We start from the raw sequence: 19,444 nt of genomic DNA, 5'->3' as shown, positions 1-19,444 counted from the left end.
AGGGTGACAATATACAGCCTTGACGTGCTCCTTTTCCTATTTGGAACCAGTCTGTTGTTCCATGTCCAGTTCTAACTGTTGCCTCCTGACCTGCATATAGGTTTCTTAAGAGGCAGGTCAGGTGGTCTGGTATTCCCATCTCTTTCAGAATTTTCCACAGTTTATTGTGATCCATACAGTCAAAGGCTTTGGCATAGTCAATAAAGCAGAAATAGATGTTTTTCTGGAACTCTCTTCATTTTTCCATGATCCAGTGGATGTTTGCAATTTGATCTCTGGTTCCTCTGCCTTTTCTAAAACCAGCTTGAACATCTGGAAGTTCGTGGTTCATGTATTGCTGAAGTCTGGCTTGGAGAATTTTGAGCATTACTTTACTAGCGTGTGAGATGAGTGCAATTGTGTGGTAGTTTGAGCATTCTTTGGCATTGCCTTTCTTTGGGATTGGAATGATAAAGTAATTAGCCTCCCATTAAAATAAATAAATTTTTTAAAAAAGAGAAATTTCTCAAAAGACTGACGAAGATAAAAAGAGAAGACACAAATAATTAAAATCAGTAATGAGCATGAACTATCAGTACAGACACTGCAGTCATTAAAAGAACAGGGAGTAGTACTATGAACAATTTTACATTCATAAGTATGACAATATATAAAAAAAAGGGCCAATTTCTCAAAATCCCCAAAAAAGATGAAACACAACCTAAACATTCTTTTAACCATTAAAGACATTAAGTTTTTACAGCTTCTCCCTCAAAACTACAAACCGGTATCTCTCATGAACTTAAGATACCAAAATCCTCAACCAAGTACTAGCCAATCAAATCCAGCAATGCACAAAAAATTATATTCCATAACCTAGTGGGATTTATTCCAGGTATATAAGACTAGACCAAGTACAGTTTATTCCAGGTATGCAAGGCTTGTTCAACATTCAAAAATCAACAAATGCAATCCACCACAGGCTAAAGAAGAAAACAAAAAAATTATATGATCACATCAACTGATGCATAAAAAGCATGTGACAAAGTCAAGCACCCACTGGTGATAAAAATTCTCAGCACACTAGAAACAGAGAGACCCTTCCTCAACTTGGTAAGAAACATGACAGTTATCCACATATTAACTTACTTAACAACAACAGACTGAATCCTTCCCTCTAAGATTGGGCACAGGCAAGGATGCCCACACTTTCCTTTACTGTTACTCAGCATAGTTCTGAAAGTTCTAGCCATTGCAATAAGGCAAGAAAATGAAATAAAGCACTGAAACTGGAAAGGAACAATTTAAATAGTTACTATTTTCAGATAATATTTGGAGAAAGAAATGGCAAACCACTCCAGTATTCTTGCGTAGAGAATCCTGTGGACAGAGGAGCCTGGTGGGCTGCTGTCCATGGGGTCACACAGTCGGACATAACTGAAGCAACTTAGTATGCATGCATGCATTGGAGAAGGAAATGGCAACCCACTCCAGTATTCTTGCCTGGAGAATCCCAGGGACAGAGGAGCCTAGTGGGCTGCTGTCTATGGGGTCGCACGGAGTCGGACACGACTGAAGTGACTTAGCAACAGCAGCAGTAGCAGCAGATAACAAGATTGTCTAGCAGATAACAAGCAGCACATAACAAGCAGCATATAACAAGCGCAGATAACAAGAAAACAGCAGATAAGAAGCAGATAACAAGAAAACAGCAGATAACAAGCAGCAGATAACAAGAAAACAGCAGATAAGAAGCAGATAACAAGAAAACAGCAGATAACAAGAAAACCCCAAGCAATTTATAATAATAAATGAGTTTACCAAGGCTGCAGAACACAAAACTGATATACAAAATTCAATCACATTTTGATATTCTTAAAATAAACATGTGGAACCTGAAAGTAAAAACACATGTAGAGTCCATTTGCCATTACATTACTTTTTATAGTCATTCCAAACAAAACAAAATTCTTAGGTATAAACTTAACAAAACATGAGAGGATCTGTATGCTGAAAAGAATAAAATGCTATTAAAAGGGGAAAAAAGACCTAAAAAAATGGAAAAACAAAGTTCATGAACTGAAAGATTTAACATGATAAATATATAAATTCTCCTCAAATAATCAATAGGTTTAATGCATTCACATCAAAATTTCAGCAAGTTTTTTTTTTTTTTTTTTCGGTAGAGACAGAGACAAACTTATTCTAAAATTTGTATGAAAAGACTCTAGGACCTAGAATAGATAAAACAATCGTGAAAAGGAAAATAAAATGGGATGGATCACTGTACCCAATAGTTAGGCATAATATATAGCTTAAGAAAGAAGACAGTGTGGTATGAACATAGACAATGGATGGGTCAAACAGAAAACCCAGAAATACACCCACACAAATGTGCCCGAGTTTTTTGACAAAGGTGCAATATTGGACAGACATAAGTATAAAAAGGAACCTCAATCTAAGCCTCACACTGTATATAAAATGTAATTTAAAATGGGTCAGATACAAAATGTAAAACTTTTTGAAAAGTATTAGAAAATCTTTGGTATCCAGGGTAAGGCAAAGAATTTTTACACTTGTCAGAAAAAGCACAATTCATAAAGGGAACACTGATAAATTAAGCTTCACCAAAATTAAAAATTTTGCTCTTCAAAAGACCATCAGAGAAAATATTTGCAGACCATAATTCTGACAAAAGACTTGTATTTAGAATATATAAAGAACACTCAGAACTCCACAGTAAGAAATGATGCAGTAGAAATGGGTAAAAGAGAAACCGTCTCACTGTGGAGGACATGCAGATGGCGTCTGGCGGTGAAGGACGGCCGACACCACCAGTCACTCGGGAGACGCAGACTAACATCACAGAGGAGATGTCATTGTACACCCATCAGAATGGCGGCAATGAAAGATAGTGACCACACCAAATGCTGGCAAGGATGCAGAAGAAGTGGGAATGTAAAACAGTACAGCCGCTTGGGAAAAGAACGGCAATTTCTTACAAAATTAAATATGTACCTATCAAAGTAACTCAAAAATTCCACTACTGAACATTTATGCCAGGGAAATGAAAACTCATGCTCATGCAGAAACCTGTACACGAATGTTCATAGTCACTTTATTTATAATAGCCAAAATGGGAAATAACTTGGTTACCAAGTCATGGTACATCCAAGATACAGAATACTAGTCACCAACAAAAGAAATAAATTACTGATACATACAATCTGGGACAATCTCAAGGGAATGTATTAGATGAAGAAATCCAAACTCTAGAAGTTAAGTACTCTATGATTCCATTAATATAGCATTTTTGAGACAACAAAACTATAGTGGAGAAACAGACTAGTGTCGTCGGGCTAGGCACAGTGCAGGAGAGAGGGAGGTGGCTATGGCTGACTGTCAAAGAATTTGCACAAAGGGTCCTTGTGATAACAGGACTATATCTGGACTGGGAGGCGGTCACCTGAAATTGCAAAGAACTACACACATTCCAGCACAAGTTTAACTGGAAAAATCTGACTATCAGTATCAACATCAATATCCTGGTTGTGATATTTACTATAGTTAGGCAAGATTTTACATCTAGGGGGAAATGGGTGAAGCGTGTTTGGGATCTCTCTGCATTATTTCTTATAAATGTATGTGAAGTTACAACTATCTCAAAATGAAAAATTAATAAATGTAAAGGCCTGGGAGGTATTTCTGACAAAAACATAGATAACCTGAACCTAATCATGAAGGAACAGACATCAGACAAGCTCAAATCCAAAACAACTGGATTATAATCTTCAATAACGTCAATGTCATGAACAGGTTAAAAGAGACATGACAACTGAATACAACAAACAATTTGACTGGACCAATCCAGGGTTTTCTTTTCTATAAAGGTCATTATTAAGACAATTTTACAAAACTTAGAAAAGGTATATAGATCAGACAATGATATTAATGTTAATTTCATTATCTTGATAATCATACTGTGGCTATATAAGAAAATGTTCTTGCTTTTAGAAAATATACAATGAAGTATTTAAGTGTAAAAGGGTATCTTATCCCAAATTTACTCTCAGTTCTTAAGAAATTATATATAGATGGGAAAACAATGGATACAGTGACAGACTTTATTTTCTTGTGCTCCAAAATCATTGCGGAAGGTGACTGCAGCCATGAAATTAAAAGACACTTGCTCCTTGGAAGAAAAGCTATGACCAACCTAGACAGCATGTTAAAAAGCAGAGATATCACTTTGCCAACAAAGGTCCATCTAGTCAAAGCTATGGTTTTTCCAGTAGTCGTGTATGGATATTAGAGTTGGACCATAAAGAAAGCTGAGTGATGAAGAATTGATGCTTTTGAACTGTGGTGTTGCAGAAGACTCTTAAGAGTCCCTTGGAGTGCAAGGAGATCCAACCAGTCCATCCTAAAGGAAATCAATTCTGAATATTCTTTGGAAGGACTGATGCTGAAACTGAAGCTCCAATACTTTCACCACCTGATGTGAAGAACTGACTCACTGGAAAAGACCCTGATGCTGGGGAAGATTGAAGGCAGGAGGAGAAGGGGATGACAGAGGATGAGATGGTTGGATGGCATCACCGACTCAAGGGACATGAGTTTGAGCAATCTCCGGGAGTTGGTGATGGACAGGGAAGCCTGGCGTGCTTCAGTCAATGGGGTTGCAAAAAGTTGGACACAACTGAGCAAGTGAACTGAACTGAACTGATACACATAGAAAAGGAAACAAGGTAAAATGTTCACAGCTGGACAATTTGGGCAAGAAAATACTTTATACTATTTTTACAACTTTCTGTAGGCCTGAAATCACAAATAATAAAAATTATCATGATAAAAATTTCAAAGATGTAGGATGCTGCACAGAGCCTGGCACACAAAGGTTCAATAAATTATACTTTTCAGATGTTTTATATATACTTTCAGATGCAGAAACAAGTTGAGAAGCTATATAAACTGCAAGACGGACTGTGGCAAATTGGCAGTAAGGTCAGGATTTGAACTCCATACCAAAGTCTATGTTTCTTTTCACTAGAATGAGGAAGGATGAAAATTTTATACACCCCCACCTTGCACCATCCCCTACAGGGATTTACAGGTGCTCTGTCTGAATAGAGAATTATGTTATATAAAAAATTTTTTTAATTTTAAAATTTTAATTGGAAACTAATTACTTTACAATATTGGGGTGGTTTTTGCCATACATTCACATGAATCTGCCACGGGTGTACATGTGTTCCCCATCCTGAACCGCCCCCCCCACCTCCCTCCCCATCCCATCCCTCTGGGTCCTCCCAGCATACCAGCCCTGAGCACCCTGTCATGCATGGAACCTGGACTGGCGATCTGTTTCACATATGATAATATACATGTTTCAATGCTATTCTCTCAAATCATCCCACCCTCGCCTTCTCCCACAGAGTCCAAAAGTCTGTTCTTTACATCTGTGTCTCTTTACATCTGCTGTCTTACATACAGGATCATTGTTACCATCTTTCTAAATTCCATATATATGCGTGAATATACTGTATTGGTGTTTTTCTTTCTGACTTACTTCACTCTGTATAATAGGCTCCAGTTTTATCCACCTCATTAGAACTGATTCAAATGCATTATTTTTAATAGGCGAGTAATATTCCATTGTGTACATGTACCATATAGGCACATGGGCTCAATAGTTGTGATACATGGGCATGCCATGTGAAATCTTCCTGGACATGCCGTGTCCATGCATCACAACTAATGAGCCCATGTATCTGTAGCCCATGTACCTAGAGCCTGTGCTCTTCAACAAGAGAAGCCACTCTAACGGGAAGTCCATGGACTGCAACTACAGAGTAGCCCCAGTTCACTGCAACAAAAGGGAAGCCCACGTGCAGTAACAAAGACCCAATGCAGCCAAAAATAATAATAAAAAAAACTGGCTTCAAACCATGCTCCACACTATTTACTTCTTCAGTTCAGTTCAGTCTCTCAGTCGTGTCCAACTCTTTGCGACCCCGTGAGCTGCAGCACACCAGGCCTCCCCATCTATCACCAACTGCCAGAGCCTACCCAAACTCATGTCCATTGAGTCGGTGATGCCATCCAGCCATCTCATCCTCTGTCATCCCCTTCTCCTCCTGCCCTCAATCTTTCCCAGCATCAGGGTCTTTTCAAATGAGTTAGCTCTTCGCATCAGGTGGCCCAAGTATTTACTTCTTAGTTTCTTAGAAACACCTAGGACTGGGACCTAACATCCTACACCTGCTCCAGGGCAGATATTCTGTATATAGCACATCAAACAAACTATTAATAAGTAACAAACTGACAGAAAACCATCTGCAAGTCCTTTACTACAGGGCAGTATACTGTTTTTCCTGTGCCTTTATTCATCTTAATACTCAGTACTTAGGCTGTGCTTGTCAATATAATTTCCAGGGTGACTAGACAGACACATCTCTTCTGTTGGTCCTTTTTGACCTCATCAATGCCTTGTGGCTAAGATTAAACAGGACAGATAATTCACATGGGAAAAAAATTCACATGGAACAAAAGTATATACAGTGAAAAGTCTCTGTCTTTCATCCTTCCAACTCCCCTGCTACTGACAACAAATGTTACCAGCTTAAAAACGCAACTTTGCAATATTTTTTCAAATTACTAGAATTAGGTATATCACACTCTGATATTAAGCTAACCACTCACCTGGAATATTCCAAGTGATCACTATAAACTTAATAATTTCTCCATTTAGGTATTTCAAATATCCTTAAAAACTTGTATAGATATGTTTTTGACCATTTTTTAATGAAAAAATGTTCATATTGTGTATGATTACAACAGATGTCTATGAATTACAGCCAGTAAGCATTAATCACTATAGAGTACTGGTAGCTCACCTGGTTCCTGTCCCGGGCATTTGTATACCTGATCTTCTGAATGAAGTAGAATATGAGCCAGGCTGAAGAAATAATCATCAAAACAATAAAGGATATTGACACGAAGACTAGAGAACCACGGCTGAAGTTCTTTGGCGGCATTCGAGTTCCAACAGCTATTGTCATTTGTACAGAGATGTTTTTCTCCAGATAACTCAAAATATCTTTACCCCTCAATTCTGTAATCATGACAGCAATAATATCTCCAGTGCCTGTAATGTAAAATAAATATATATACTCAAGTGACATTTAAAATTTACAGAATATCAAATATATAAAAATGTTACTTAGAAAAACTACTGCAGTTTTTGCTAATGGCAAGGTTTTGCAGGTTCAAATGAAATGAAGTTTTAATTGGGTATGCTGGTACCAAGTGGGAAAAGAAATTTGATGTGTACTACTTAAGATTTAAACAAACACACTTAAAGCGTAAAAATGACTGTAGTGGTAAAAGCCGTATTAATTTGTCTTACAACTATATTTGAAAGACAGACCATTAAATCGGCCAAATGTAACAAGAGATAGTGCAAATCATTGTATTATACAGCAATCATGCTCAGTTGCTCAGTCGTGTCCAACTCTTTATGACCCTGTGGACTGTAGCCAAGCAGGAAAAGTGCCAGGCTCCTCTGACCATGGGCTTTCCCTAGCAAGAATACTGGAATGGGCTGCCATTTCCTACTCCACGGAATCTTCCGGACCCAGGGATCGAACCCGCGTCTCCTGCATTGGCAGGCGGATTATTGACCATTGAGCCACCTGGGAATCGTATTACACGGCAATAGAAATGTGACAAAAATCACGGCAGGTTTCACTGTAAAACCTTTTCCATCTTAAATGTGCTTTAGAGAGCCCCAATTCCTTATGAAAAGGAGAAAAACACTGTTATTTATAACACACAAGTTGGTACTTGTTGGCATTAACTTTTCTTATAAACATTTATGGAGCACCTATTGTGTGTAGAACTAGCACAAGGAACAGAAAGTAGAAGCTCAGGATATACAGTTTTATAATTTCACTGACTTAGGACAGAAATTTGATAATAGAGTGTCAACAGCAAAATGCCAAATGGGGGTATCTTTAATCAGTGACAGCTGAAACTATCTTAGGTCCTAGGTGTAGACTGGACTAGGGGAAGGTTCCTTTTTTGTTCATCCCAGTTTATATGTTTCATTTATAATATTCAATTGAAAGGACTATCCTTGTACAATGTACAAAGACTATTTACAACTGAAAAGAAATTCAATAAGCAGTTTATCAGAATACTGATTAAAATCCCTAAAACAAAAAGGAAACTGCAAATTAAAGCAACAAGTTAACATCTAATTATCTTTCAGATATAAGAGTTCTGATCAGTAAGTTAGAAAAAAATCTAAAGTGATGCTAAACCATTTAAAATTTCCAGTTAGAAACCTTAAGTAATTTTAAAATGCTGTTCAACACGCAATATTCTGTGGTATAAGATACCAGGTATGGCTATAAAGTAACTGAGACGGATCCCACAAACGACACATGACAATCAGTCTCATTGCTTTATAATCACACCAGGTACAAACAGTTTTAGAAATCAATTCTGAGGCTCCCTCTTGAAGACTCAAGCTGGAAAAGGAGCTGGGAAAGCTGCACAGGTAGCCAAGGGAACTGATCCATGTAATTTCATTCATTAAAACAACACTAAGTGAGCACCACCTAATTTCAATGGAAAGCTGTTTGGAAAAAGAAATATTTAATTATTTCAACCATCCTTTCAACAATATTTATTGAGTTATATACTATCATCAAGGCTCCTTAATGTCTACTTCCCAAAGAAAATGGAAATAACATTCTGCTGTGAAATAACAGAAAAGATATATATTGGTCTCTGTTTCTGGTTCCTGGGACAAAGCTCCTAAACGCTTGCAATTTCCTAAGTAACAGCACTAGGGGCATCTTTGGTTCTAATATTAGGTCTCTCACCTTGGTTCCTGACACAGAGTCCCTAAATCCCTTGGAATCCCCTGGATGACGGTAGTGTCTTTTGTTCTAATGAGGTGAATCTTGGTAGGCTCCTGGATAGCAGCAGGATCGTTGGCTGGTCACCAGAAAGACCAAACTGTGATGAGGAGCTTGGACCTTTCAGCCCCATCTCTCAGTCCTTTGGGAAGGAAGAGGGACTAGAAATGTGAAGTCTGCATGAAAACCCAAAGGTATGGGGACCCACGAATGTCCAGGCCAGTGAACACACAGAAGAGGTAGAGGACAGCATGCCAGAGCGCCCCTGCTCACACTCTTTGCCCTGTGTATCTTTTACCCTTTATCTTTATAATAAACCAGTAAATGTTACATTTCCCCCGGAGTTCTATCAGCCATTCTAACAAACTTTTGGACAGAAGGAAGGGGTTGAGGGAACCACAACATACAACTGGTGGGTCAGAAGTCCTTGTGACAACACTAGACTACCAACTGGCTTCTGAAGTGGTGACAAGGGGGCTGGGGTGTCTCGTGGGACTGAGCTCTTCACTTGTGGGAGCTGATGCTAACACCAGGCAGATACTGTCAGAATCAAATTGAATTACAGGACACCCAGCTAGAGTTGCTGAAAATCACTTGGTACAGGGAAAACCCCACAAACATTTGGTGACCAGGAAGAAGCGTCAGAAGTGAAGTTTTCTTCGTGAGTAGTAAAGGAGACACACACAGGGGAGGTTTTTCCTTTACACCTGCTCTTGATTACGTGAAAACTACAACTGCTCTCAAAGGGCAATGGAGAATCTTTAAAGGGACTAGACAGAGGAGCCAAATACTACTATAATGCAGGGGCCTGGAAAGAGTGACAGGAAAGGAGACTAAAACACGCTGGTCAAACAAAGTGAAAAATAATTATAGCAGATCATCAGAATACTAGCAAAGGAACTAGGCTCTCAACCACTTTAGCTCATAAATCCCTTAGAGAATCTGATGGTAGTGTACTCCTTTCTAATTTTAGCAGAGGTCCATGACCTCCTCATGCCCCACCCATAAATGAGATCTCGGCTCAAAGATCCTAATTTAAGGATTGCCTCAGACACTTGACTTTTAAAGACTTGTGAAGCTGTCTTTTAAAGACTTGTGAAGCCAGTTTCTGTTTGGGGGAGAGTATCAGTGCAGGAAAAATGTAAGCTCAGGATAAAATTACAGTTAGATCAAGTAATGACTGATAAGAGCTGAATGAAGCACAAGCCGGAATCAAGATTGCCAGGAGAAATATCAACAACCTCAAATATGCAGATGAAACCACACTGATGGCAAAAAGGGAAGAGGATGAAGGTGAAAGAGGAGAGTGAAAAAGCTGGTTTAAAATTCAACATTCAAAAAACAAAGATCATGGCATCCAGTTCCATCACTTCATGGCAAATAGATGGGGAACCAATAGAAACAGCGACAGACTTTATTTTCTTGGGCTACAGGATCACTGCAGATGGTGACTCCAGCCATGAAATTAAGATGCTTGCTCCTTGGAACAAAAGCTATGACCAACCTAGACAGCATATTAAAAAGCAGAGACATTACTTTGCCAACAAAGGTCCATCTAGTCAAAGCTATAGTTTTTCCAGTAGTCATATATGGATGTGAGAGTTGGACCATAAAGAAGGCTGAGTGCCAAAGAATTGATGCTTTTGAATTGTGCTGCTGGAGAAGACTCTTCAGAGTCCCTTGGACTGCAAGGAGATCCAACCAGTCCATCCTAAAGGAAATCAGTCCTGAATATTCATTGGAAGGACTGATGCTGAAGCTGAAGCTCCAACACTTTGATCATCTGATGCAAAGAGCCAACTCATCAGAAAAGACTCTGATGATGGGAAAAACTGAAGGCAGGAGGAGAAGGGGGCAACAGAGAACCAGACCTTTGGATGGCATCACTAACTCAATGGACGTGAGTTGGAGCAAGCTCCGGGAGATGAAGGACAGGGAAGCCTGGAGGGTGCAGCCCATGGGGGTCGCAAAGAGTCAGACATGACTGAGCAACTGAACAACAGCAAAGTACCTAATTTGACTGCAATGATACAGACATTCAACGGAAGATGACAAATATTTGGAACATTCATCACCACTCTCACATTAAAGCCCTTGGCAAACAATGCTTATAAATCATGAATATGGCCTCAGAATCCCATTCATTTCATCATGCTCAGTAGCCAGGATTAATTTACCAGAGATATCAATTAAGTAAAAGCCTTGTTGTGATCCCTGCTTTCATCTATTTTATTGAACACTTTCTCCATTGTCATTTTTAATGTGAATGTTTCCCCTGCTTGAGCGTGGCTACTTTGATAAACAACTCTATTCTTTCATTTTGAGAATTTTCAAGCCTACAGAGTAGTTTCAATACTATATGAACACTTAAACACACTTTTTATTTAGATCTGTCAACTAAAGATCTGTCAACTGAAGTGAGGTAATACTTCACCTTTTCTGTATGTTTCTGCTGAACCAATTGACAGTAAGTTGCAAACACCATGACATTTCCTTCTTAAATACTTTAGTATTATCTCCTAAGAACATGGATGTAATTCATTTATCACATTCAAGAAACTGAACTCTGATATGACACTGCTCTGCAATATACAGTCTATATTCAACTATTTCTGCCTGCTTCCAATGACCTTTCAGTTTAGTTGAGTACTCAGGACCGAATCTGGTCTTGTGGGCACTGTGCTTAGCTGTCTCTTTGTCAGTCTCCTCTGCTTTAAAGCAGACCCCTCAGTGTCACTTTCGGACATTCACAACACTGACCTTTTTGATGAGTCCAGGCAACATATTTTTAAAATGTCCCTCCATCTGGATTTGTCTGATAGTTTTTCCACCATTATATCTCCAAAGTAAATATTTTGGTAGGAATGGTACACAGGTGATGCTATGTCCTTCTAGATGCTACATCATGTGTCAGGTTTTACCTTTATTGATGAAGGCAAGTTTTATCACTTGGCTAATCTGGTATCAGCCAGATTTTCTCTACTGTGAACAAATACTTGTGTCTTTTTAGTTAATAAGCAGTCTATAAGGTGATGCTTTCGGAATATCCAGTTCCCCAGTAAGTCTTCGTTTAATGTACCCACTAATGCCCACCTGAATCAGTTACTACAACAGCATTTGTAAAATGGTGACTTTTCTAATATCTTCTACTTTTTGCAAAGTGGTTCTGTAATCAATATGATTCTACCTATCTTTTTTTCCTACTAAATAAATAGAACTTCTGGGTTGGCATCTTTTCTGTAAAAGAGTCCCTTTTCCCCCAACACCTAGCACTTCTTTGGGAAACAAAGGTATGTGGAAAAATATGTTAATGCTGCTATAATCCTGACTACAAAATCAATATTTGGGGGCCAACAAATGAAGCTAAGCTCCTTTGGGCTCATGTCTAGGCTCGAATTCCAGCATGATACTTATCCTCTCTGAACCTCTATCTCTTCTTTCTGATTATATTATTTGCAGCAGAAGATGGAGAAGCTCTATGTGGTCAGCAAAAAAATGGTATTACTTGCAGGCATCATGGCAGATGCTCAGTAAGTATATCTACAGTTTACTCAGCTTATTCTACTTGTATTATTATTACTCACAGAAAGTAGAGGAAACCAAAAAGTCCCTACCACAAAATTTTGGAACTCCTGTTGCTTCTCTTACTTCTCCTACAACTATGGGAAACACTCAGAACTATCTGCTGACCAACACAAACCTCCTGGCTTCCAAGAGGACTGAACTTCAGCTCAGGGAGTGCCTGCAGTTGGCAAGTATCAGAAATCACCAAACTCAACAGCCTTCTCTCAACAGCCTCCGTCACCCCACTCAGGGCAAGACCAATTCAGCTGGGCAGCTGATACTATAGAAAGGCAGATACGGAAAGGGGCAAATGAACTGTTTGAGGCATTAGGCCCCAAGTGCAGAAAGTGCTTTCACTGCAAGTTTTTCCACATTTGTTCTGTAAGCATACCTGTTTGTTTTATAAAAACAAAACAAAACAAAACAAAAATAGCATCCCTGTGCAAAATCCCATTTAACAGGTTTTCTGCCTTAACAGATGAACTTGTTTGCTAAGTTCAAATCAGTTGCCAATGTTCTAAGGAATTTTAAAGCTCTTAAATAATCTCCTATATAAAGAGTTCAGGGGAATGTTGCATTCCCATATTAAGTGTCTGCAAAGACACTTTAGTAACTTCTGGTAGTGACATCAGTTATTCCTAAAGAATTCAATGACCTCTTTATATGTAAAGCAGAACACTGGATATTTTAAGTGAAAGAGATTAAAATTTCTTTAAAGGTCTCTCTTCCAACAACACAAGAGAGGACTTTACACATGGACATCACCAGATGGTCAGTACCGAAAATAGACTGATTATATTATTTGCAGCAGAAGATGGAGAAGCTCTATATGGTCAGTAAAAACAAGACCGAGAGCTGACTGTGGCTCACATCAGCAGCTCCTTATTGTGAAATTCAGGCTCAAATTGAAGAAAGCAGGGAAAATCACTAGGCCATTCAGATATGACCGAAATCAAATCCCTTATTATTATGTAGTGACGAACAGATTCAAGGGACTAGATCTGTTAAGAATATCTGAAGAACAATGGACAGAGGTTCATAACATTGCACAGGATGTGATGACCAAAACTATCCCCAAGAAAAAGAAATGCAAGAAGGCAAACCGGTTTTCTGAGGAGGCCTTACAAATAGTTGAGAAAAGAAGAGAAGCCAAGAAGAAAGGGAAAGATAAATCCATCTGAATGCAGAGTTCAGGAGAACAGCAAGGAAAATTAAGAAAACTTTCTTAAGTGACCAATGTAAAGAAATAGAGGAAAACAACAGAATGGGAAAGACTAGACATCTTTTTAAGAAAATTGGAGATACCAAGGGAACATTTCATAAAAAGATGGGCACAGTAAAGGACAGAAACGGTATGGACCTAACAGAAGCAGAAGATGTTAAGAAGAGGTGGCAAGAATACACAGGCTGCTGCTGCTGCTGCTGCTGCTAAGTCGCTTCAGTTGTGTCCGACTCTGTGCGATCCCATAGATGGCAGCCTACCAGGCTTCTCTGTCCCTGGGATTCTCCAGGCAAGAATACTGGAGTGGGTTGCCATTTCCTTCTCTAATGCGTGAAAGTGAAAAGTGAAAGTGAAGTCACTCAGTTATGTCTGACTTTTAGCAACCCCATGAACTGCAGCCTACCAGGCTCCTCCGTCCATGGGATTTTCCAGGCAAGAGTACTGGAGTGGGGTGCCATTGCCTTCTCTGAGAATACACATAAGAACTATGCAAAAAAACTCTTCATGACCCAGATAACCATGATGGTGTGATCACTCACCTAGAGCCAGACATCCTGGAGTGCGCAGTCAAGTGGGCCTCAGGAAGCATCACTATGAACAAAGCTAATGAAGCGATGGAATTCCAGTTGAGCTATTTCAAATCTTAAAAGATGATGCTGTTAAAAGTGCTGCACTCAATATGCCAGCAATTTGGAAAACTCAGCAGTGACCACAGGAATGGAAAAAAATCAGTTTTCATTCCAATCCCAAAGGATGTTCAAATTACCATATGATTGCACTCATGTCACATGCCAGGAAGATTATGCTCAAGATCCTTCAAGCTAGGTTTCAGTGGTATGTGAACTGTGCACTTCCAGATGTACAAACTGGATTTAGAAAAGGCAGAGGGACCAGAGATCAAATTGTCAACATACACTGGATCATAGAAAAAGCAAGGGAATTCCTAAAAAACATCTACTTCTGCTTCACTGACTATGCTAAAGCCTTTGACTGTGTGGGTCACAACAAACTGAGGAATTTTCTTAAAGAGATAGGAATACCAGACCACCTTACCTGACTCAATGGACATGAGTTTGAGCAAACTCAGGTAGATAATGAAGGGTAGGGAAGCCTGGCGTGCTGCAGTCCATGGGGTCACAAAGAGTCGGACACAACTTAGCGACTGAACAACAAAAGGTCTAGCTAGAATGGCCGTTGCAGAGGGAACAGGCAGGTGTACGTCAGGGGTTTTCCGTGCTGGCCCATCAGTCACATCGCACCATCAATCACATTGCACATCCTGGCTGAGCCCTGTGTGCTTGTGTCTCCATGAATCTCATGAGCAGAGAGATTCGGATTTTTGCACACATCAAGAAAACCACTCAGCAAGACTCTCCTTCAGATTTGATGGAGAAATCAAAAGCTTTCCAGACAAGCAAAAGTTAAGAAAATTCAGCACCACCAAACCAGCTTTACAACAAATACTAAACGAACTTCTCTAGGCAGGAAACACAAGGAAAGGACCTACAGAAAATAAACCCAAAACAATTAAGAAAATGGTAACAGGAGTATACATATCAAAAATGACCTCAAATGTAAATGGATTAAATACACTAATCAAAAGACACAGACTGGGTGGATGAAGACATGTGCATGTATATGCACTTTCACTTATGACATCACTATGCTTGACATCATTTGTATATGATGTCATATACAAATTGTATATGTAACTATTTTATACTGTTAAGTTAATCATGTCCCCATTATGACTTGCAATTGTAATTATCTTTTGCTTTTTCAGGTTATCAATTGTGAAAACTGATAAACATCTTTTACTATTGGGATTATGTAACTATTCCTCACTTACTACTACTGTATCATGATTGGTCAACACTTAACTATATCATGCCATTCATTCCCTTCTGGCTTGAAGAGTTTCTATCCCTTCTGTAGGTGACAACCTGATGGGACTTCCCTTGTATGTTATTTGTCATTTTTCCTTTAATATTTTATCTGTCTTTAAATTTTGTCAGTTTGATTACTATGTGTCTCTCTGTGTTCCTCCTCAGGTTTATCCTGCCTGGGACTCTCTGTGCTTCTTGGACTTGGTTAACTATTACCTTGCCCACGTTTGGGAAGTTTTCAGCTATTATTTCTTCAAATATTTTCTCAGGTCCTTTCTCTCGGTCTTGTCCTTCTGGGACCCCTATAATGTGAATGTTGGTGTGTTTAATGTTGTCCCAGAGGTCTCTTGGTCAACAGAAAAATAACATAAATCTATACCACCAAAACTAGGATCTAATAGAAAAACTTTTTGAAATCCAGATGCATCTCAGAACTATCCTGAAATTTTCTGGAAAATACAAATGCTCAAGTATTGATTTTTTTCTCCAAAGCTCCAGATGTGTTTCTAATGAGCAGTCATGTTGAAAAACAACTGAACTATATGATGCTCTTTTACTAGTTTGTTTCACTTTTTCTATTTCATATTCAGTGCTCCCACTTCATTTAGTTTATGTTCTCCAATTTCTCCATCTCTTCTTTTTTTTGGGATGTTCTTTCTCAAGCCTTTATCAAGTATAGTAGAAATGCTTTTGTATACATATATATAAATATGTGTAATATATATATTTAAAACACTTATGAGTTTTTGCCTAACTAAAAAAATTGTGACATTTTGATTCCACTTGTTTGACTTAGTATGAGTAGAATGTTAGATTTCTAATTAAAAAATAGATATGTAACAAGCAACAAAGGTTTACTGTACAGCACAGGGAACTATAGTCAATGTCTTGTAATAACCTATGATGGAAAATAATTTCAAAAATATTACATATATTTGTATAACTGAATCACCTTGCTGTGCACCTGAAACACTGTAACTCAATTATACTCCAATAAAATATATTTATTAAAAAAAAAGAATTCAAGTGAGGCTGCCATGGAGGAGTACATTGGTGAGCCTTGCCCTTGGTGAATTATGTGGATGACTGTAGTGGAACCTTCACTATGGGTATTATCAGCATGGAGTCTTCCAGGCTATTAAGGGCTTCTGTAATGGCTCTGTTAGAATTCGGCATCAATTGACAGGCAGTGTCAACACTGTGAGGATCTGAGCCCCTCAGACTGGAGACATCTTCGTGATGTGGGGGGACACATTTTCCACCATCAACTGTGGTCTGTTGCTGCTGTGGGCAAGAAAGACCCCTAGAGCTCCATCACCCCTGGAGCACTGACCAGCACTGTGCTGGCTGCCCACAGTGGCCACTGGCCACGTCTGACTCAGCAATGATTGGGGTACATCTTGGTGGCCCTCATCGAGGGTGCTGGCATCCTCCAAACTCACTACAGGGCCCAGCAGTTTTGCAATGCATCCCCATTCCTGGAGCTCAGCCACCTTCCCCCTGAGTGTACCCTGGCTGCAGGTTACCCCAGCTATCAGCAATATCTTGGAGGAAGTGACCACTTACCACCACCACCACGGGAGCGCCTCTTCTGTTCTCTCCCCGATTATCTACCTCGAAGGCTGGCTCCCAGGTGGCCCTGGGACCCTTCAGAGAGGGCCTCTACTCTGTTCCCTTATCCCAGGTTGGGTGTGGGGAACCCTAGCTGCCCCGATGGGTGGGTCCCTTCTCTATCAGGGCACCACAGTCCCCACTCACATGTAACACGCTCCCACCCTCGTCTCTTTACACAGTGCCCTGATGAGCATTTAAAGTCAGTTTTGAAAGGCCTCTGTACGTACTCCTTGAGTGTCCCAAAGAAGCTGTTCTCTAGGACAGGGGCAGAGCACTCTTCAGGGACTTGGGAGCCCTCAGATTTGGAGCTGCACAGAGAGTGGTCTCTAACAAAGGCTTATGGGATCAAAGTGTAAGACGGGAAATGAAAAAAAAAAAAAAAGAATTCAAAGGAGAAAAAATATGCTACATTCTTTCACAAAATGAATACCCCTGTGGGTGACAGATTATATTATAGATTTCCTGCTGAGATTTGTCACTGTTTTTCCTAAAACATATACTTGTATTTCATTCCTCTATTCAAAACCTTTCATGTATCCCTGCTGCTGCTGCTAAGTTGCTTTAGTCATGTCTGACTCTGTGCGACCCTGTAGATGGCAGCCCACCAGGCTCCCCTGTCCCTGGGATGCTTCAGACAAGAACACTAGAGTGGGTTGCCATTTCCTTCTCCAATGCGTGAAAGTGAAAAGTGAAAGTGAAGTCGCTCAGTCTTGTCAGACTCTTAGCGACCCCATGGACTGCAGCCTACCAGGATCCTCCGTCCATGGGATTTTCCAGGCAAGAGTACTGGAGTGGGGTATCATGTATCCCTACTGTCAACTAAATAAAGTTCAAACTCCATGACATTCAGGGCATTTCAGGAGACAAGTGGACCTAAATGTAACTGAGCATTGTGTAATGGTTGTTGTTCAGTCGCTAAGTCATGTCCAGCTCTTTGCACCCTCATGGACTGCAGCATGCCAGGCTTCCCTGTCCTTCACTATCTCCCAAAGTTTGCTCAAATCATGTCCACTGAGTCAGTGATGTTATTTAACCATCTCATTATGTGCTGCCCCATTTCCTTTTGCCGTCAATCTTTCCCAGCAGCAGGGTCTTTTCCAATGCGTAGGCTCATGTGATGGTAGACACTTCTTATTGACCAAATGAAATCGTTTGTCCAAAGTGACTGAAACAGTGGCTCATGATATAAGTAGTATGTAAGAGTGAAGTGTGGAGGAGGATAAATCTGAGAGAACAGAGGGCCCACAGAACTGAAAGCTTCAACAAACCCAATGACAGAAGGAGGGAAAGAGAAGAAGCAACAGTCAGAGAACAGGATGCTGGAACTGAGACTCAAAAGACATAAAAATTCCAGGAGATAATGAGGCCCAGGTTCCTAATGAGGTGGAACGGTCAAAGGATCTCAGAGAAGAATTTTAGGTTTGGTCGTTCACTCCCCACATGGATATTGAAGTTGGCCAGGATGATGGCAGGGCTACGTATGTATGGGTGAGTAAGTCAGGGGTCAGGGCCTCTGAGAAGCGACAGGCAGGGAGATGAATGACTGATACAAGAGGGACGCACGGTGTGGAACACGAGAATGAAAGGTAAAGCTGTTACCGTGGAAGTGTGCTGGTGTGAAAGCAGCTGTACTGCTTCAAGAAAATGCCATTACCAGCGATATCCGGCTGATGCCCACAAGGTTCACAACACTGATGAACCTGAAATTGTGCTGAAGTCTGAACCTAAACCACCTGCCCAAAAGCTGACATACAGGAGAGCTCCATGTGTGAGCCACCAAGCGATTTCAGAGTTGCTGGATAATTCCTGATGATTCTCGGCTATAATTTGTCCTCAAAAAGAACAAGGGTCTACAGAACCCTTGTTCTTTTAGTCCTTGAGCAGGAAGTTCCGCAAACAAGTAGGGCCAGGGCTCGATGCCCAGTACTCCAATGTCATTTCTTTTCTTCTCATGCTATCCCCTGCCTATACGTACTCATCAGGTAATTTCTGTTCTCATTTTCTACATCATAATAAAGAAAAAATAGGAGCAAAGACCAGATGGGAAAAAAAGCCACTTTTGCCCTTGATATAGAGAGGCAGAGAAGTAGGAGGGTAATTAGGAGGACAGCACCAGACACCAAGAAAATCATCCAATCTTTTAGTTAGAAGAGTTCTTAGAGATCATCTTCAACATAATACAGGAACCCCATATAAATTACTTTAAAAAAAATTCTATTTACTTTTGGCTGGGCTGGGTCTTCACTGCCGCA

General features: G+C 39.9%; 1 protein-coding gene and 1 pseudogene across 1 annotated transcript in view; one reads left to right on the top strand and one right to left on the bottom strand.

Moving 5' to 3' along the window:
- Window positions 1-19,444, bottom strand: part of RNF130 (ring finger protein 130) — a 142,807-nt gene that overhangs the window by 69,313 nt on the left and 54,050 nt on the right. The window contains exon 3 of the mRNA XM_010830675.1: window positions 6,876-7,126. Coding sequence (XP_010828977.1) covers window positions 6,876-7,126 — 251 coding nt within the window. The remainder of the gene's footprint in view (window positions 1-6,875; window positions 7,127-19,444) is intronic.
- On the top strand, window positions 16,545-17,548 carry LOC104981747 (annotated as a pseudogene).

The sequence above is a fragment of the Bison bison genome, unplaced genomic scaffold (assembly GCF_000754665.1).
Source record: "Bison bison bison isolate TAMUID 2011002044 unplaced genomic scaffold, Bison_UMD1.0 scf7180017864519, whole genome shotgun sequence".
NCBI classification, from domain to species: Eukaryota; Metazoa; Chordata; class Mammalia; order Artiodactyla; family Bovidae; genus Bison; species Bison bison.
Note: the sequence above shows the minus strand (reverse complement) of the source record. Positions and strands in the feature narration are given on the sequence as shown.